The 21,855-nt window shown below is 34.2% G+C and overlaps 1 protein-coding gene across 5 annotated transcripts in view; it reads left to right on the top strand.

Annotated features, from left to right (window-relative positions):
- LOC130048358 (WASH complex subunit 4-like) overlaps window positions 1-21,855 on the top strand; it is a 29,424-nt gene that overhangs the window by 6,727 nt on the left and 842 nt on the right. The window contains exons 10-34 of one of the 5 annotated variants that reach the window (XM_056144985.1): window positions 536-698; window positions 4,819-4,940; window positions 5,133-5,258; window positions 5,737-5,844; window positions 6,461-6,551; window positions 6,707-6,762; window positions 6,889-6,968; window positions 7,710-7,815; window positions 7,917-8,033; window positions 8,636-8,804; window positions 9,527-9,681; window positions 9,957-10,031; window positions 10,546-10,650; window positions 10,882-10,971; window positions 11,695-11,739; window positions 13,952-14,060; window positions 14,398-14,551; window positions 14,737-14,800; window positions 15,068-15,151; window positions 15,671-15,767; window positions 16,507-16,601; window positions 17,251-17,343; window positions 19,844-19,934; window positions 20,228-20,299; window positions 20,531-20,547. In XM_056144985.1, coding sequence (XP_056000960.1) covers window positions 536-698; window positions 4,819-4,940; window positions 5,133-5,258; window positions 5,737-5,844; window positions 6,461-6,551; window positions 6,707-6,762; window positions 6,889-6,968; window positions 7,710-7,815; window positions 7,917-8,033; window positions 8,636-8,804; window positions 9,527-9,681; window positions 9,957-10,031; window positions 10,546-10,650; window positions 10,882-10,971; window positions 11,695-11,739; window positions 13,952-14,060; window positions 14,398-14,551; window positions 14,737-14,800; window positions 15,068-15,151; window positions 15,671-15,767; window positions 16,507-16,601; window positions 17,251-17,343; window positions 19,844-19,934; window positions 20,228-20,299; window positions 20,531-20,538 — 2,475 coding nt within the window. In that variant the 3' untranslated portion in view covers window positions 20,539-20,547. Of the gene's footprint in view, window positions 1-535; window positions 699-4,818; window positions 4,941-5,132; window positions 5,259-5,736; window positions 5,845-6,460; window positions 6,552-6,706; window positions 6,763-6,888; window positions 6,969-7,709; window positions 7,816-7,916; window positions 8,034-8,635; window positions 8,805-9,526; window positions 9,682-9,956; window positions 10,032-10,545; window positions 10,651-10,881; window positions 10,972-11,694; window positions 11,740-13,951; window positions 14,061-14,397; window positions 14,552-14,736; window positions 14,801-15,067; window positions 15,152-15,670; window positions 15,768-16,506; window positions 16,602-17,250; window positions 17,344-19,843; window positions 19,935-20,224; window positions 20,300-20,530; window positions 20,548-21,855 lie in introns of all 5 variants that reach the window. The other 4 variants (XM_056144984.1, XM_056144983.1, XM_056144982.1 and 1 more) reach the window with 4 other exon arrangements.

The following is a 21,855-nucleotide window of genomic DNA, read 5'->3' as shown; positions in this document are numbered from 1 at the left end:
GTCTCACCTATGTATGTAAAGACATATTCTATAGATTTCTATTTTTTAAAATGTAGAACACTTCTATCAAATGTGTTTGAAAACTCTTAGACCCCCGATGTCAGAATTTCCTTTTCCTAGACATCAAATTCAATATGTCAAATTCATAATCCTTTCCAGATAGTATGTACCACATTTTGTACCTCTTATCCATTTTTAATCCTCTTACAATGGGATTTAGTTGCACTATGTTGTGAATGAGTGTGTGCCAAACAGAAGTAATTTATATTTGCATCAGTCTCTCATAGATATGCTTCATGATTCCCTTTTCACAAATTTACATTTCAATGTATCTTTGAATATTATCAATTTGAATATCTATACCAGCCCCAAACATTGCTATTTTAAATACAGATGTCGCTTTCCTCCAATAACCCTTAGCGGGGCTCTTGCTGACCGTGTCAGTTTTCTAGTTTTTGCTGAATATACACTTCTTTTGAAAATTATATTTTATGAGAAAGGGATGTGTTGCTGTATATGTTGTGATGCATTTCAGATCCCAGCTGTACACCTGATTGGTAACATTGTCTGGTTCCCGACCCAGTTCCTGCTGAGTAAGATGCCACAGCTGGACAAGCTCTTGGACAGGAAGGCTAAGGAAGCAGTGACCTCCACAAGGTCATCGTGGCTGTCCCAGCGGCAACAGCAGCTGACAAAGTAAGGAGATAGAGAGAGAAATATTACAGTTGATAAAAGGGGAAATTTGTAAAGTTAAATGTATTTCGAAAATAAGACAATTTGGAGAGAAAATTGAGAGAAAAAATGATACAAGTATAGCTGTAAGTTTGTATGTTCTTTATCGTCCCATTCAAAACATCTTCGCTTGTGTAGAGACACCACTGACCTCAGATGAAGTGCCACAAATTTAGATTTGAATGAACAAATAAAAAAAATACCAATGGATTAGATAAGTCTTTGTTTTTGCCACCAATACTGAAAATATAATTTGCTTTGTAGTTTTTAGTATAAATATTGATTTTCAGAATACCGTATTTTGCCGAATATAATACGCAGTGGTGTTTAATACGCACCCCCCACTTTGAGCCTAAAAGTTGGTGAAAAAACGCACTTCGGGTGTATAATACGCAGCAAAAATTTTGACCAAGCGGTAATCTTTATTTTATACTTAGTGTTAATTTTCACTTAATATTTTTGCAGAAATAATGAATTCTAAACAACGCACAATAATTTGCAAACTTTTTGAGATGAGGTCTACATCGCGGTAATCTTCAATGAGAATCTTGAGGGGAATATCAACCCGGACAAGCCTGTTCATTTCAGCAAAGCACGAGATTTTGTAGCATTATAAAATCTTAACTGACTCGATATTTCCTTTGTTGAAACTTAAAATCAATCAAATAGCCAATGTTATAAAAATAAAATTAAACAATTAAACTATCGCTTATTTTACTGTAATCAACACACCATGGTATGTACAAAGATGCAAATTATCAACTCCTCGTTAACTACGATGACTATTAAAATGTGTGAAAAAAAAATTTGTCAGGTATTTCTTTACCCGGAGGGGGTATCTAACAAAAGCACAGTGTACACAACAATGGCTTCGTAAAACACGCTTTTACGCAAGAATAGTTATTTCAAAGATTCAAATTAGTATTTCATTAAAAATTGTAGGCCTATTCATAAAACTTACAGTAAACCAACTTTTAGCAAGTGACAAAATTATTTTCCAACAATTTTAGCACGTGACAAGGCATTAATGTGTACACATGCTTTCAATAATGGCGGCATGCGATGTAATGAATAGTCAGATCCAATGCAATTTGATTGGCTGTTTGTTTCATGATAATTGAATTATTTAGATATTGTAAGTATATATATCACATTTTCTGCAATTTTACGTTTCTGTAGTAATTTTCTTGAGGTCGAATTTTCTAGTTAATAAATAGATGAACGTGAAAAGGCGTACAGTATTCGAAGCCTTGGTCTTTGAGTGAAATATTACACTACTTAATCGCCGAGTTTCATCTGGAAAAAAAGGTCAAAAACCTATTGTGGTATATAATACGCACCCCTTTCTGGCACAAAAATATTCTCTAAAAAAAGTGCGTATTATATTCGGCAAAATACGGTAATATTTTCATTGTGGTGAAATTTGTAATATGCACAAAACCATATAGATTGGGTAAATTTTGATTCTTTTTTGTTTTTTAATTGACTTGCCAGGTCCAGGTTGGTATAAGCTGTTGTGTATCAGTTACTCAGTTTTCTAACATAGGTGTTGTACATCTAACCTGTAGATTAACCAAACTGAACTTTGAATTAGGTTGCTGTGATTTCATCACCTATTACGTTCATCAGTTTCGGGGCATGCACCATTTTGTTACACACACTTTATTCCTGGAATATCCAGATTCCCTCTTAACTCAGATTTGTTGTACAGTTCCAATCAGACGCAACCTAACAGAAAGCAGATACAAACAATCACCTTCCATTTGGTTCCTCCGTCTGCTCTGTCTGCTCCAGCAGACGTCAATCAGACATTAAGCAGACGAAAAACAGAAACAAAAAAAGTAGACTTATTAGAAGCTGTACAGTAATCCTTTTTGGGATGTGAAGTTAAAGCTGACAATATGAACAGAGCTAAACAGTCAGTGAGGATTAACAAGGAACGGATACATGGGGAAGGGGTCGAGGGGAGGGACTTCACAAATGCAGTCATGCATGACTGCACAGAGTAAACAGGATCTGCTGAGCTGATACAAATTTTGATGGAGCATATTAACACAGAGCAGACACAGGGACTAGGTGTCGGTTTTTATCTATTTATTTTTTTTTTTTTTTTTTGCTTTGTGTTGGATTGTGTGATTGGGACTGTACACACTGTAAACAATTCAGAATTCAATGAAATGAATTGTAGCGACCAGAGCAGTTCTATCACTTTTAATCAGATGGCTCAGTTGGTAGAGCACCTGACCTGAAATGCAGGGTTTGTAGGTTACAATCTTGGTCTAGTCTCTTGCATCTTCTCCCTTCCCATTACATTTATGGCTGTAGCCTACCATTGGGACTGAAAGGTAAAAATGCAGGGTCATCTTTGAAGGGTGAGGGGGGTGGGGGGTGCAATAGTCAGTCCAGATAGTTCAATTGGTTTATACATTAGTGACTGTATGACTGGAAATTCAGGGGACCTAGGTTCAAATCCTGTTCTCATTCTATTGTATATTCTGCCCTCCAAAGACACAGAACAGATATTAATCTAATGTATGCTATGAAATTTTTGCCTACATTTTATTTTTGTCAATTTGACCCTTATCCTATAAATTGTCAACTTTAAAACTGGGTGAATTTACTTAAAACTTAAATATAGCAACCCCCCAAAAAATGGTTTCAGTGATTTAACATATTTATTGACAAAATCACATTTCACCACAACATGGGGCAAAAATTTATCTGTGTATAGTGTTTGGACTCATTGTAAATAGAGTGAATTTTATAAAGTTTATTAATATTGCTTTTAATGTCTAAGGACTTCAATTTCAACACATGCTTTAGATATATTTAGTTATCATAATGCACCAGAACTGTTTTACTACATGTAGATTCTGAGGGGAAATTTTATTAAAGAACTTCATGACTTTGACTTGGTCTTTATTAAAAAAAAATATATAGATAAATGAGCAATTTGCAAATTTACTTCTAAATGTATTTGATATAGAAATTGTAAGGAAAGCTATAAGATGCTCTCAGCTGTGTTTTTATGCCCCGAGATCAAACATGGGGGTGGGGGGGGGGGGGCATATTGTTTTTGTCCTTCTGTCATTCTGTCTGAAACTTTAACCTTGCTAATAACTTTTGAACAGTCAGTGCTAGAGCTTTGATATTTCACATGAGTATTCCTTGTGAGAAGACCTTTTTGTGGGTACTAAACATTTTGACCTTGGCATTTGACCTTCTTTTAAAAAATTTGACATTGGTCATAACTTCTAAATGGTATTGTTAGAGCTTCCATATTGCACATGAACATTTCTTGTGACAAGATCTTTCTACTGGTACCAAAATATTTGTCCTTGTGACCTTGGCCATCTTTGGAATTGGCCATTATCGGGGACATTTGTGTTTCAGAAACACACCTTGTTAGGTCTGGACTTGGTCATGAATTTCTCTGTAAACTTTCATCCTCATTAGTTAATCTAGCTTTATCTTCTGCATGTTTTGTAGTGTGGTGATATACATGTCCATGTCAACTGATTTCATCAAGGTTGCTTTGTGTAACATAAACTGGTTCTCCTATCTAAATATCATGTAGCATATCTACACATACATGTAGTACATTTATCATAATGGTTTTTTTTTAAAATGCAAGTTGTTTTTATAAATTTGATAAACTTAATTTTAGTCACATGTCATTGGACGTGACATAGTTGTCAATTGTTAGCATCTTGTATTCTACACTTCTCAGAATATTTTTATAGCCATTCTCACTCAAACTTGCCACAAAGTATTCTATCAATATGAAAGTTTGTTCAAATTAAAAACAAGAATCAACTATATTTTATATGGGTTAAATTCTAAACCTCGCACTATTATGAATATTTATTAGTTTATGAGAGAGTGATAAAATTGATAAATGTTGAACTTTTTTTTTCCTATGAAGCATTTCTTTAAAAAAAAAAATTTTAAAAGAATTTTTTGATTGTGAAACTGACAGATCTACAATTCAGAATTTTTCTTTCCACAGCTGTTGACAGACGTAGCCTGTGATTTATATAACTGTGATTTACATTACACGTATGTATACTTAGTTTGTGTTCTTACCCAGAGATGTACAGAACTTCCACACAGCCGTGATGGCCTGGATGGTGGAGATGGAGTCCAGCATGTCCAAATCGAACTCCCTAATGGAGGACCTCAACAGCAGATGTGTTCTCTTCATTCAGGTAAACGTGATAGTGTGTCAGACAGATCGTAACATGGATTTAAACAGTAAATGATGAAGTGTATTGTATGAGCTTTTAACATGTTTGGCTGTGCTTGAAAGCATACCTTTTTAAAACAGATGGCTAGATTTTGCCTTGACTTTTATATACGTCACAATTCTAGAGATCATAATTAAATGTCTTTACATGAAGGGAGTCCTCCATGCATACAACATAAGTCACTTGGTGAGAACCACCATGAACCTCCACGTGGCCATGTCTAAACCTATGACAAAGTCATGTCTACTCTGCTTGTGTCGACTCATCGAGCTGCTCAAGGTAATCGCACTGAAAGAGTGTATTACATCATCTTAAAAACTTTTCCTGTGAAAGTGATGAGTAGATGATAGAAAATTATGGTAAGAATAAAATTTCTTGTATCTTATTAATGCTTTGCCTTACAAAGTACGAAAGTTCACTTTCATGAAATGACTCAGACATACATGTATTATGACGTCAAAATAAACTGTGTTTACCGTGATGTAAAGTTCATGGAAAATGCATTAGGCTCCTGAAGTCTGAAATATGAGGAGGAAATATTAATATGTTTAAGGAGAATGTGAAGTTTTATTCTCCCTTGTACAGGACTGTCTAGACCAATCACATAATAGGTTGTATAGAATTATCATATTGGGGTATAATAAAGTTAATTAATGTTATCCCAACACATCACATATCTATTTAGAAGTTCTACCATGATTAAGCTTTGACCAATGAATCATTACTTTTATATGAGTGTATTGTATTTGATTGGCAGGCTATAGAACATACCTTCCACAAAAGAACCATGTTGATAGCAGAGACTGTAAACCACATTGTACAACATCTCAGTGTCATCTGTCTGAACAGTATCGGTGTGGCCAAGGTAGGTCTACCGAAAAACATCTCAGTATTATCTGTCTGAACAGTATCGGCGTGGCCAAGGTAGGTCTACCGGAAAACATCTGTGTATCTGTCTGAACAGTATTGGCGTGGCCAAGTGGGTTTTACCATCTACTTGGAATTTCCAGAAACTTCTCTGTGAGCTATCTTACCTTACTCGTGTACTGTGTCACCTGTGAAGGAAAGGGACACTAGGGATCTCTGTCTGCCCCTGTCTGTCTAGGTGTCTGTAAGGAAAGGGACACTAGGGATATCTCTCCATCCCTGTCTGTCTGGGTGTCTGTAACTCCATTGCAAAGAGCATTTGTAACTTGAAGGACTCGATATACTTATGACATACCAACTAGTATGAAAATAAGGATTGGAATGTCCAGTGCAACGAACTGCATGGGTATCGAACAAGGCAGTTTTCACTGTATATATTCATATATGTATGTGTTCGTGATTAAGTTCGATGTAAAGTTGAAACACCAATTGAATGTCTGTGTTTTTATTGACAGAAATACATAATACAATGGAACATCTACCCTTAGGTTTGTAATTTACTGACGAAACAATTTTGTATGTAATTATCTCATTTACATTGTTCTATAATGTAGAAAAGAATTACATCAGACAAGAGGTATAGTGAGAGGCGATTGGACGTTTTATCAGCCCTGGTTCTTGCAGAAACTGCCCTGAATGGACCCGGTAAATTAATATAAATAAATGATATAAATTTGCTTTATCAATGCTTCATCTTTGAAATATTTTGCTGAACTTTTCTTTGAAATGTCTAGAATTTTAATATTATGTTATTTTCAGGAGATTCTATTTAATATATATATTTTTTTTTTAAATTTCAGGAACCAAGGAAAGATGTTTGATTGCACAACTAGCTTTGGCTCTTGGCACAAAAATGGTAAGAAGAATGTACTGTATATAAAAAGGAGTTAATTTTTTAGTCTCTTGATGATGTGGAAGTTTCTTAGAATAAACAAAAATGTGTTCAGTTTGGTATTCTATTAGTGAATGTATTTTACTGCAGAAAACATTCAAAGACGATGAGTTACAACACCTGATGGCCACAATGAAGAAAATGGAGGTCATTTGCGATCTCAGGGAAAAGTAATCACACCTACATTATATATTTATATTCTTAATTACATGTGGAAGGAACAAAGATGTGTACGTTTTTAATGCATGGATTTTAAAACATGAATTGCTTAGACTTTTGTGGTCAATGGAGGAGACTTAATGCATGTATCTTACGAAAACTTATCAAATACAAATACTATTATAATGTCTCAAGTGGGATGCAAACGCATTTTGTGCATTACTATGTTACATATATCTTAGCTCAGTCAATTTTTTTGTCTGCAGTTAACTATTTTTTGTTAAATTTCACATTTCACTGTATTCCTTTATTCATATTGAAAAAAAAATGTATCATTGGATTTTAAGTTTGACAAAAACCAGTTCAACCGCTACTTTGGTGAAAGGAATAAATTTGTTGATGCATACATACATTGTTTTCCATAGCAAATCTGGAAAAAAGGAGTAGAATTGAATCCAAAAAGAAAAGAATACGTGTGCATATTTTTATACAACCTGCAAAGTCTGTGCTCACAAAAAAAAACCAAATATATACTAGAATAACATTTTAAGCCATTGCTTCATTATACAGATTTTAGTTTTGTGTCAAAATGTATCTCTCAAATGAGAGAATGAATTTTGTTTTATGATCATATAATAACATGTACCAATGTTTTGTATGAGAATGTGAATGTCGTTTTCTACTAAATAAATTTCAGTGTAATACAAGCTGATGGCTTACTCATTGATGTTCTATGTTCGATTGACTTTCAGGGTCAAACAGGCGTGTGACTGCACGTTCTTTTACTGGCATCGGGTCATTCTCCCCAACTATTTGATGGACATGTGCGAGAATGTGACGGACACACACAGGATTCATGTGAGAAAGCTTTCGTTGCTAGATTTTTGGACCTTTATGAGGATTACTTAAAGAATTTGAATTTATGCTTTATTGTTTTTCTGAACACCTGAATATTTCAGTACATGTTTGGTGCTCTGAGAGACTGTGTGCCCAGAATGACCGTCGTCAAACACAAGTCATCACCAAGGGAACTACTGGATGCCTACGATAGAGAAATCTATGGATACCTCAAGGAGGTAGGTTCATGTCAGGAACAATTTGCACACAACTGTGTTGAAGAATACATGTACGGAGTGAATATGGATATCAAATTCTACATTTCAAATCTAGGGGCAGGAGTTACAATTCTACCATTAGTTGAAAATATTTAACATAAAAAGGACATTTTATGCCATTTTGGGGTCTGGGGACTTCTTTGAGTGAAAGGGGTACCATTTTGGGTCACAACCCCTTCCCATTTGAAAATTTTTTTAATCCACTCCAGCTCGTTAATGGAGAAATTCATATATGTTATACAGAGATAAAATAGTCTAAAGTGTTTGATAACAATAAAGAAATGAGAAAATGTACAGATTGTAAAATATTTTCGAAAGTTTCTTTTCAGTAGATTGAAAGGCACATGCTTTCTATGAAGCAAGCATATTTAATGTTGTAAACCAATACAGAGCCTTATACTAATAAATTTCTATGTGTTGTATTATTAGCACCTGTTGATACTATAAATAGATTTCTATGTCTTGTATTATTAGCACCTGTGGATACTATTAATAGATTTCTATGTGTTGTATTATTAGCACCTTGGATACTATTAATAGATTTCTATGTGTTATATTATTAGCACCTGTTGGATCCCCTGTGTCAGTCTATCGAGACAGATCTCCGTCTACAAATCCACACCCATCTACAGCTCGACGACCGTAATCCATTCAAAGTCGGCATGAAGGATCTCTCACACCTCCTCAAAGTCCGACCAATCAGATTGTTTGACAGATTTATCAATATCAAGGGTAATTTTGCACTTGGCAGACTTTTTAAACTGTCGGTAAATCAGTGTTGTCTTTATTGTCATAAATATTATCCTAAAAGAAAATATATTTTCAGCAACTTTAGGGGCATACTTGTTTATTGTATGATTGCATAATTCTAAGCTCTAGGATTGGCTAAGATCCAACAAACCAAAAAAAAGTAAATAAATAAAATAAAATGTTATATTCATCTACATGTGCCTTTGGGGTGACTATAACATTTGATTTATCCATTGTTGTATCAAAAATTAATCACGAATTCCCAAATTGACATGACTGTTTATTATTGATTGCTTGTCCAATGAAAAGTTCTGTCTTTAACCACTTTCAATTAGGTTTTGTAATCGACATGTAGCTGTAGACAAAGGTGGCCGACCTGACATCGTTTTGTTCACTGTAGTCATTGTTTTCTATGTTTTGAATTATTCAATCCTAATGGTATTTGCTCAGTCCTCAGGCTTGATGAATTTTGTAACTTTCCATGTAGCTAAAGCATCATATTGACTTGAAAATGTCAATTATTGTGTATAAATATATTTTTTAAAATTGTTGTTTTAATGTAATGAAATGTAATTATTTTTCAAACTTCTAATTAAAAGTAAACTTCTTGTCCCTTGTGTAGGTTATGTTGAGCACGACTTGAACAAAACCTTTTATCTGTAGGTTATGTTGAGCTCTGTCTGAACCAAACCTTTTATCTGTAGGTTATGTTGAGCACTACCTGAACAAAACCTTTTACAACCTGACCACAGTGGCTCTGCATGACTGGAAGACGTATGGAGAGATGAAGAATATGGCACAACAGAAATATGCTCTGAACCTGTTAGAGTCTTATCTACCCAGCCAAACTCTCGAACAGGTGCCTTCTATACTTGTAGTCCTGCCTTACCTTTGTATCACTGTGGCATTTTATGCCTCAAAATTGACATTCAGTGGACTTTTTCCTTGTGGAATGGTCTTTCCAACAATGTCATGTTTAATGACCTTTTGCACTTTGATCTTGGAATGAAATTTACATTTCTCCGTAAATCAAATTCTGTTATACTTTATTTTGCTTTCATAACAGACTGATAAACCAATCTCAATATTAAGTAATGAATTTTTGTATTGAATGTTTAAATATTTCCTCTGCAGGGATTGGACGTGTTGGAGATTATGCGTAACATCCATGTATTTGTCTCTAGATACATGTACAACCTCAACAATCAGGTATTCATTCTGAACATTGGCCGGAGGGTCATTGACCCAAATATTAGTCGTTGAAACATTTTATTTGGTCATGATTTTTATTAATCAAAATATAGAACATTTATTAACTTAAAGGTGAAAATTGGATTTAAGAGACTGAATTAAATGCATCAGATTAAATTTTGAGAAACTTTAGCGAGCAGAAAATATTTGAAATGAGGCAAAATTCAGAAAGTATCAGAAAATCAGTACTTTGTCAATTATCCAAACATTCCAGATCTTTAATGACTAACAAAATTTTGAATTAGTGTTTGGGCAATTTGCAGGGATTTGAGTGCAAAGAAAATTATAAGCATGGGAAATTGAACCCGGACCATAAATAAATGTAGATTGACTTTTGTATCTACAAGTTAACAACTATCTATTTTAACAATGTTTCAGGTCAGACTAGCTGTAGTAGTCTCACAGAGGTATACTGTTCATTTAATGTTTTCATATATAGACGTTGACAACTGATTATGTCGTCCTTTTTCAGATATTTGTTGAGAGATCCAGCAACAATAAACATCTAAACACAATCAACATCCGACACATCGCCAACTCCATCAGGACACACGGCACAGGCATTATGAACACCACGGTTTGTTGTGAAACAAGTTCATGTTTAGTTTTGAAATAAATATTCTATTCATCAAGAATGACAGTTGAACAGGAAGACATGTCTCATGTTAACTTGTGTTCTCCGTGAAGTTGCATATGTGGTAAAGTTCATTTAAAAATTGTGTGTTTCCCTTGAGCTCTCTAAAATCTCTCTTTAAATTTAAATGCATCAAATTGTGATGTCCTAACAATAGAGTCATCATTTTTGCAGGTCAACTTCACATACCAGTTCCTGAGGAAGAAGTTCTATGTATTCTCACAGTTTCTGTATGATGAACACATCAAGTCAAAATTGATCAAGGTGAATAATTATCTAATTGATTTTATTCTTCTACACCTGAGATAGAAGAGTGAGGAGGGGGCATATTGTTTAGGTCTGTCTGTCATATATACCATAACTTTCAAACTCTTGAAGGCCTTAGAAAATTGCTTGGTTCTCAGGTCTGCCCACATAAAAAACACACTTTAAATATTCCTTTCAGTAAAACATTTGACTGAATCTGGGTCATCTCGCTGTTTGTGTAAACAGTTTAATTTTGAAAATGACTGGCTAGGTTACATAGTTCAAATATTTCATCACAATGGCATTTAAAATATCTGTACAAATATGAAAAGGTGCAGCAGTTATTTTGCAATGGCACATTGTGGGAGGCTTTTTTGATGCTCGCTCTATGCTGGAACTGTTTAATTCTATTGAAAATGGCGAGTTTTGAATTTAAAGTTTCCCTTGTTTGTTGTTTAGTAGATTAAGAAAAATCTTCATCTATTTTTCACAAAATTGGCCCGAGAACCAAGTTATCAATTTTTTTGGCCTAAAGTACAGACGACACACTTGATAAACTGAAAGTTTATTTCTAGGTCATGTAACTGCTAAAAATCAGAGATACATGTAGTCATCAAAGAATTATAATTATCATGGAAAGCTGATCGAAAAAGAGAATTATGGTGTTGCCAAAAGAATCTGTTGAAGATGAAATGGATAAAGTGTAAAGCTTTATTACTTTTAAGTGCTTATGTTTTGTAGGATTGGAAATTCTTCAGGGAAAATCACATGCAAACCGATCAAAAGGTGGGTGGATGTTCATGCTCTTCTTTGAAATAATTCTATGATAAGGTATGGATCAATGCCAAGGTCATTATTTTCACATGATGAAATAACTCAATACCTATATGGAAAGCCTTCCATGATTTTGAGACTTCAGCCTCCATGTACACGGTAGATACTTTACATACACAGTTTGTAAGGTATTTTTCTCTTTCGTTACTGCCGTATGTTACACTAGTTTCAGGAAGTGTGTCTCTTTCATGTTATCGTGTATGATTATGTTACTACCCTCTGAACTTTGACCTCAGCATTAATGAAACCAGTTTTGCAGTCAGTGGAATCTAATATGTGATAGGTTAAACAGGTTCCCCAATGTTGGATTGTGTGTGTTGTGTCTGAACAGGTTCGACAATGTTGGATTGTGTGTGTTGTGTTTAATTAAATTCACAAAAGACACTGGACACTTAAAATAAAAATTGATTTGTTTGATGTACTCCGTCCGACCCGTAAAATTTGCCCCGACCCGATCATTTTTTCCGCACTTGGAAATTTTAAGTTTTTTTTTTGCTCCCAGGAAAGTAGACATTCTTGGAATAAGTTTTAAACTTGATGGCATTTTTTTAAAATTTGTACAAGTTGTTTTAAAGAATTTTTGTTATCAAAATGTCCTTTGGGCGTCTTTTGGTTCTACTTTCACTTTGATAATGACCATTTGTTAATCCGAAACTTTTCAAACACTTTTCTATATGAACAATCAAATATACCGCATCACTGCTCCAAATTATCACATTATCTACCAACAAGATAGAGCAAGAAGCTATGAACTCCCCTGCCGAGACCTGATCGTATTTGTGTACAACAGTTTGAAAGCCATGTTACTTAAATAAAAAAATCACATGGGATAGCGCACCAAAATTATGGCGGACCACGAGTCTGCGTTCAAGTTGATGGTCTATATTTCTGAAAAAGCACTCATATTATTTTGTTATGGGATTTAATTATTTAAATGTTATGACGATTCAATAGGTGAAAGGCACTTTTACTTTGCTCTTAAACTAATACACGAATGGAACACGATCGTCACAACAAAGTGAACGATGCGGGGAAGTCGGCATTAAAATTATTTTGGGCAATATTAAAACGTAAATTGCTGTCATCATACAATTCACTTGGATATTCATGGATCACAAACAACTGTAGAGGTCCTCATTAGTAACGAATACAAAACGTCTTGAGAAAATTTTTAGGATTTACGTGTATTATATACAATGTGTACAAAATGAATGTTCTAAACTCTATTCTGTCTGGCAGCGTTATGTGTTTAATGAAAACATCAGTAAATTTGTTAATCTGATTTTCATGACATTCAAAAATAAAATAAAATAAAAAAATAATACCAACCTACCTACCCGACTTGAAAAATGTGGGTCGGAGTACATCAAACAAAAAAAATTTTAATGATGGCCTAGTTACATCTTGTCAATCATTTGATACATAGTGACATCTTGTCAATCATTTAATACATAGTGACATCTTGTCAATCATTTAATACATAGTGACATCTTGTCAATCATTTAATACATAGTGACATCTTGTCAATCATTTGATACATAGTGACATCTTGTCAATCATTTAATACATAGTTACATCTTGTCAATTATTTAATACATAGTTACTCTTCAATAGAATATCCAGGGCTCGAAATTAACATATGCCCGTCAGTCTGTGACTGGTTAAAAGTCTGGCGGACTGACATACATTTGTTTTAGTCAGTCCGATGGGACTGGTTAATTTTCTAAAGCATCATTTTGGAAAATATGTTTATGGAATTTTATACAGACATTTGGCATGCTTTGATTTGTAGATATCAGACAAATCTGAATCATAAATATAAATCCCACTTGTCTAAGGCATATTGAGTTAAATTTCATTTTAATAACATTAACGAAACATGTTTGATTATTTCTGGAAAACTGTTAGACTGGTAAATTTTTCTGCGTACTGGTTGAAATTATACCCCATCAGTCCGGCTGGGCTAGTGACAAAAAGTTAGCTTCAAGCCCTGATATCTTGTCAATCATTTAATACATAGTTACAGTTTACTTACTGTATTTTATAGTAGGGAGTAGTATCTTGTCAATCGTATATATATACATATAGGTACTGTTCATTAGAATATCTTGTCAGTCATTTTCAAAGTTACTTACAATATTAAATCTTATTTTTTTTATTTTAGTATCCTGTTGAGAGAGCAGACAAGTTCAACAAAAACATAAAAAATCTTGGACTTACTCCAGATGGAGAAAGTTATCTGGACCAATTTAGGACCCTCATATCTCAAATAGGCAAGAATGCATTAAGAACTTCATGTCACAATTTAGGACACTCATCACGTCTCAGATATGCCAGAGTTATACAAAGTTAATGTCATGATCAAAGTTAGCATCATGTACAAGTGTAAGACAGATTTATAAGAAAATCGTTTAAACTCCATATGGCCATTTCATGAATTGATTTTAATCTGGAGAAGTATTTAAATTTCAGACAAAAATCGGTTACAGCATTATTTTTTTTTATGTTAGTCCTGATCATGCAGTGATTTAAATATTTTCTTCATGTTGATTATGTGGTACAGTGTATGACCAGAAACATTCGAAATCTAATTCATGAAATTTCACACAGGAAACGCCATGGGGTATATCCGTATGATCCGGTCCGGGGGGCTCCACTGTTGCAGCAATGCAATCCGGTTTATTCCAGACATTGAGGATATTATGAGTTTTGAGGAGCTGTGTAAAGAGGAGAGTTTGTCCACGGAGTGCCAGACAGCTGCTAAGTAGGTTCCTAGCGATTCTGTCTATCTATAGATTGTACATGTACTCACTAGTACTTGTAACTTGATATACAGTGTACATTTCACACTAAAAAAAAAACCAAGGCATGTTTTGAAAGAAAGAATTGCAGTTTCCAAATCACTAGAACTTTTGTCGATTTGATTCTGAGTGTTGCTTTTTCTCTCAGAAACTTGGACAATGTGGTTGGAAATTTAGCCAGGAATTTTGCTGAGGGAACAGAATATTTCAAAGTAAGTTTAGACCATTACTGTGCAAACCAGTGTTTTTTATGCTTCTTTTTTCTTGTATCCACATACATGTACTAATGCACATTAACATATTTGTGAATTGTGAAATTTACACCTGTATGTATGGAAGAATTTTTTGCAAAATTGTGTTATGTTAGATTTATTTCAAAATTTATAGATTTAAATTTTAAAAATATTTTCATGCCAAAGGTGTGTACACTGTACATGGATCTCACAACATTGTGTGATATATATTGTATCTTGTTTCAGATGCTGGTTGATGTGTTCGCCCCGGAGTTCAGAAATCCCAAGAACATGCATCTGAGAAACTTCTTTGTTATTCTGCCTCCACTGGTAAGAGAGTGATTGTCAAAAGCAATTACAAATCCTTGGACCTTTCCAACAAATTAAAAATACTGTATTGTCAAAAGCAATTACAACTCCTCAGGCTTTTCCAACAAATTAAAAAATACAGTTGAATGTATTACGATACCCTCCTTTTATATTGTCTGTTATATAAGTTAATTTTTGCCGGAAACTATGAGATTTCTCTACACTAAGCTTAAAAACATGTCGATAATTACCAATCAATGATTTGCATGGTGCTTGGAACCATCCATCTTGTGCAAATTTCTTGTATTTTATGACAGTAATACATTCGAGGTGTTATTGCGAACTTTTGGAAAAGCATTGTGTCAAATGCATTAAATTGTACCTCTTATGGTAAGAGAGTGATTTTCAAGGGAAATAACTACATGCATCTATCATCAATAGTATACAAATATATACTGGATTGTAAATTATGTGGTGATATTTCATTTTGTTGAACTCTGATATTTCATAAGATATGTACATAATTATTTTGAATTACAGACAGTGAACTACATTGAACATTCTATCAGCTGTAAAGAGAAAATGAGTCGGAGAAACAAGGTTGGAGCAGCATTTACAGATGATGGATTTTCTATGGGTAAGGAGTAGACATTTACAGATGATGGATTTTCTATGTTAAGGAGTAGACATTGACAAATGATGGATTTTCTATGGGTAAGGAGTAGACATTGACAGATGATGGATTTTCTATGTTAAGGAGTACACATTTACAGATAATGGATTTTCTATGGGTAAGGAGTAGACATTGACAGATAATGGATTTTCTATGGGTAAGGAGTAGACATTTACAGATGACGGATTTTCTATGGGTAAGGAGCAGACATTTACAGATGACGGATTTTCTATAGGTAAGGAGTAGACATTTACAGATAATGGATTTTCTATAGGTAAGAGTAAACATTTACAGATGATGGATTTTCTATGGGTAAGGAGTAGACATTGACAGATGATGGATTTTCTATGGGTAAGGAGTAGACATTTACAGATGATGGATTTTCTATAGGTAAGGAGTAAACATTGACAGATGATGGATTTTCTATGTTAAGAAGTACACATTTACAGAACGTACGGGATCATTGTACATTTTGGTCAATTCCTTCGCATTTTCAAATTCTTTATTTCATTAAGAGTGAGATTGAATTGATAAAGGTTAACATTAATTCATGTAAGTCGCACTTTCTCTTACAGTGCAGTTTTATGAGTACATGTACACATGTACACATAGCTAGTGAAATGTGAACACATAACTAAAAGAACAAAGTAGTGTGTAGAATTGTAACCAAACTACAGTACAATATGTATGTGTTGTTTAACAGGGGTGGCCTACATATTGAAGCTGCTAGATCAGTATCACGAGTTTGACTCCCTGCACTGGTTCCAGTCTGTAAAAGACAAGTACAGGGCAGAGAAGGTGAGAAACAGCACAAAGATTACCACGAATCAATACCAAAAGAATTGGTTGTTTTTTAATGCTAGCAGGAAACTGATATGGTATTTCTACTCAAAATTTAGCAAACGATACTGCCAACGAATTTCTATTTGTGAATTGGCAATGGGAATGGTAGTCATAATGGATAATATTTGTGAGTGAACGAGTATGTGTATGAAAAACTTGTTCCCCACCAAGGTCTGTGAGAAATGTTTGTTTGCAAGTCTTACAGATCTTGCATGTATGGATAAATTGGACATCTAAATCTGATTTATAGTTACGCACACATCATCAGTTAAATACATAATATAAATTCCACTGAAAAGCCGTAGAAGAGTGAAAGCGCTTTGGATTAAATGTCAAATCTTCATCTGAATTTTTTTCTGTATTTGACTATACCAAGGAATTATTTTATTCATATATATATATATATATATATATATATATATATAAAACTCTAAACACTTTGTAGAAATATTTCGACCGTGTTACCGGTCTTCGTCAGTCATGTTTATCTCTCATAGCAACGTAACGCACGACTACCTGCGTTATGTTGCAATGAGAGATAATTGTATATTGTTGCAATTTTATTGTTGTTATTCGTTTTTATGATATGCTTTATTTTATGCAGGAGAAACAAAGGCAGCTGTTGGCTAACCGAGGCGATGAGAAATCTCAACAGACAATCACACTAACAGTCAAGAGGCTGGATCAATACCAGCAGGTAAGTCTGTCTATCTGTCTGTAACTCTCAACAGACAATCACACTGACAGTCAAGAGGCTGGATCAATACCAGCAGGTAAGTCTGTCTATCTGTCTGTAACTCTCAACGCACAATCAAACTGACAGTCAAGAGACTGAACCAATACCAGCAGGTGAGTCTGTCTATCTGTCTGTAACTCTCAACAGACAATCATACTGACCGTCAAGAGACTGAACCAATACCAGCAGGTGGGTCTGTCTATGCGTCTGTAAATCTCAACAGACAATAACACTGACAGTCAAGAGACTGAACCAATACCAGCAGGTGAGTCTGTCTATCTGTCTGTAAATATCAGTGTAACGGATGATCACACCTTTATTACGTTAGTCCGCATATTACGTTGGAATTTCAAAGCACAAAACCATTTCTTAATAAACGTATATAAAATAGACCTCGTTATTACATTGTACATGTACCAAGATGCCGGGACTCAGTATTGCGTTGTAAAAATTCCGACAGAAACGTAATAAAGCCCTAATTATTCAATAGTGATTCTCAAAATAATAAGTCATTCACACCTTGACTGCCCTAGGCAGTCACCACGTAAATTTCCTGGTCTCTTTGGGGATTAGAGACGCTTGACTGATCATGCTTCAATAGATCTTGCGACATCAATAGCGGTGAATACCCCGAATCGAAGCCAGTGATAAACAATTAAATAATGTTTATTTAGAAATTGTACTCTATGAACTTTACTTCATGTTTTATAATTTGATAATCAAAGAAATAATAATTTCTCAACCACATGCGTGTTCAGCATCGTGTGATTACCTTCGCTATCAAAACTATTTACGGACAGCTTTGGTACCAAACATGAAGGACAAAATTTATCGTAACAATGTAAAACGGCTTGGGTGACTGCTTGGACATAGGTGACTAAAGGTGTTCAATTAAAAGATTGTCCGTTGTTTGGACATGCAGCTTGGGTATTCATTAATCTCGTCCATACATACACCGATCAAACTGTCCAGTGTTATCGGCCGATTCGTGCACGGCATTTATCTCAGTGAACATTCTAAAATCCCTTGATGTGCGCCTGATTTTAGTGCCATCATTTAATGTTATAAATGAAATCTTCGTGCATCATTATATTTTTTATATGAATTGCGCTTAAATTGTTTTCCGTTTTTTTCATTGGTGAGAAAAGTGTGTGAGTGTTGGGTATCGTGTGAGTTTTGTGTCTATAGTTTTGTTGTTTTTTGGGTGGGATTTTTTTTATTGTGTAATAAGAGAACTTAATAAAAACAATATTTTGTTATTTTTTTTATACGAATGTTGAATACAAACTGGAACGAGTTATTGAGAGAAATTTATACGAACGCATTATGTTAAAGTTGAACAAAATGGCAGTCCAAACGAATGCAGAAAAGTAACGTTTATCAAAACATCCTTATGTATCCTACACCAGAAATAAAGGAAAGGAATAAGAACATGAAGAATTACGGACATTAAAGATAAGATGTAAATAAAACAAAGTATCATAGTCGTTTAAACAAAGAAACAGTAAAGATATATTCACACACACACATCCCTTCATGGAGTATCAACGGAAGATATACAATTTCCAAATGATATTTTTAACAGATTTCACTTAGAATGCTTATTACGTTGGCCCCGGCATTACGTTATTTTATTGTGGAAAAATGAAAAACGTAATAACGGGGTTCCACTGTACCAGAAGGTGAGTCTGTCAAGCTGTCTGTAAATCTCAACAGACAATCACACTAACAGTCTAGAGACTGAACCAATGCCAGCAGGTGGGTCTGTCTATCTGTCTGTAAATATCAACAATCACACTGACAGTCAAGAGGCCGGACCAATAACAGCAGGTGAATCTGTCAAGCTGTCTGTAAATATGCAAAGTAGGAGGGGTGCCAAGTCCCCCAAAGGGGTGGGGAGAATTTTTTGATTCTTGATGATTTTTATATGGGTTAAGAAATGAGATAAAGGGTACCAATAGAAAAGAATGCCTTAGTAAGCATGTAGCTGGTAGGAGGAATACTATTTTCAGGTAAATTATTGGCTTTGATTGTGCGTTATGCTGTTAAAGAGTATACAAACTCAGCACTTACATCCCTTTTTATGAATCTGTGCAAGATCACAAAAACTCAAAATTGTACATTCTGTCGATATAATGAACCTAGAGTATCACTGCAATTAGTATTGGAAATTAATGCATAAATACTAACTATGATTTTCAATATATGGATACTGTCAATGCATATGGGTAATGTATGCGTAGATATTGGAGCACAATCTTTGTATGCCCAGTCAAGTTACCTGCGTAAAATTCATGCACATGCATGTCACAGTGTATGTTCATGGATGTATGTGGTTGCAGTGTACCCCCACCCCCCCCCCCCCCCCCCCCCCCACACACCACACACACACACACACACAAATACACCTTCTGGTCTAAATCTTGCTTTATGTAATGAAAATTTTAAATGATCATTTCAGGAATATGACCTTCTGAATTACTCCCTTCGAAGTGCTAGGATTTTCTTCCGCGCAGATAAAACAGCTGCAGAGGAACACGAAGAAAAGAAAGGTTTGTTCTAATTTTACAAAGCATGCATGTTCATTATACGAAAATAACAGGTCACATCTAAAATTATAAATAACTAACATCTATGTCGCAGGAATCATAAATTTAGTAGCCATCAAACTAATCTGTAACACACCTGAATTTCTTTTATTAGAATTATAACAAAGTGTGCAGTTTAATTTTTCAATATTTGTCTTCATTGTGCTATTAAAACTTGACAGTAGGCAAAGTTCAATTTTTCTAATGCCAAAAAATTAGCCCTTGAAGATCAACATAAAATGTTGTTTTTTTAGCAGAAGCAGGAGGAGAGCAGGGAACCAACACTGACCAGTCTCAGGCCACCAGTCAAACATCAGCAACCCCAGCAGGTATTTTAAATAAATATTTATGATGATAATGATGATGTTCTTGTTACCTCTACATTTGAACTTTAAACTTTTCTTTAAAAGGAAAAAATTATTCATTCTTTCAATAATTAATTGCAATAAAAATTGTTGAAAATGAGAATTTTTGATGAACTAAAAATTGAAATGTTGCAAGTTTGTAATTATATATTTTATGAATTAAGATAAAAATAAATGCTTAAATTTTGATGATAGCAACCTAAAGGGACAAGGTGAGATGATGCATGGGATATGGTCTATTCTTGCATGAAATGTGATGCTTGTGGTTTCTGAATAATGATATACTACTATCTAACATTCACTGATGTACATTTAAGGAAGATGGTACCATTTTATTTCCATACAAGAAGCCCTCCAAAGTTATAGGCGTTACGATACACACACACACAAGCAGAGAGACTATCACACTCATCAATTGTTATATCGTGATATTATAACCTTTTATTCAAAATCTTTAATATTTGTTTTGGGAGTGAACAGGATTCTATGCAAAAAAAAGTTTTGTTTATTTGATGTCTCTTAGATAATTTTTCCTTCATGTCAAGATGTCATGAGCTATAGGTAAAGTGTCACAAATACTGCATGCTTCATCCATCAGTAATATACTGTATTGCGATACTCTGTATTCACTTTTTTCGTGGTGATCTTGTTGTTAGAGTGTTCGCTTTGTTACTAGGAGGTCAAGGTTTCACTTAGGGCACATCAACATAGGTAGTAATGCCCCTTCACCAGACACTTGGCATTTAGAAGTGAGAGTCGTGGGTCTTTCAGATCCATGTATAACCTTAAATTTGGAGGTCCTGTTTTGGCAAATGAAGAACCCTTACTGCTCTGGTCTTAAGCACCATGTTTAGGTATAAATTTGTGGCAATATCAACATGAATGAAAAATTATCAAAGGGACATGAAATAAACAAAATTGTGTTTGGCATAGAATCCAGTTCACTCCAAAAAAAAATATTAAAGATTTTGAATTAGAGGTCATAACAATTGACAAGTGTGATCATTTCTCAACTTGTGTATGTGTTTCATAGTGTCTATAACTTTGGAAGGCTTCTTGCGTACAGATGTGTACCAAAAGTGAACATAATTTTCTTTGCTTGTGTATATGTCAAAAACTTTTTTTTACAATATCCCTTGCAAGATGATATTATATTATGACTAATTTTAACACAGATTTCTCAATAAACCATTAAAGGTACAATACATTCGCTTTTGATCACATAGATACCTTTATACGTATTTCTTGCCAGTATCTTTGAGTACATTTAGTTGTAAACTGTTTTATTGCTGATGTAGACTAACGTTTTTAGAATGATATTCCTCTGTACTACATGTACGCGTAGTTGTTTTCTATTTTCTGTAACGTTTCTATTTAATTTTGTTTCGTACTGTACTTGTTATACATGTATGATATAGAAAAATAAATTATTATATTGACCTAGGTTTACTTAAAGCATGATTAAGCCGTCATGTTTTGTGTCTAAGAATTCAATCTAGTCATACATACCAAAAATTCCA

Source organism: Ostrea edulis, chromosome 7 (genome assembly GCF_947568905.1).
Source record: "Ostrea edulis chromosome 7, xbOstEdul1.1, whole genome shotgun sequence".
Classification (NCBI taxonomy): Eukaryota; Metazoa; Mollusca; class Bivalvia; order Ostreida; family Ostreidae; genus Ostrea; species Ostrea edulis.
Note: the sequence above shows the minus strand (reverse complement) of the source record. Positions and strands in the feature narration are given on the sequence as shown.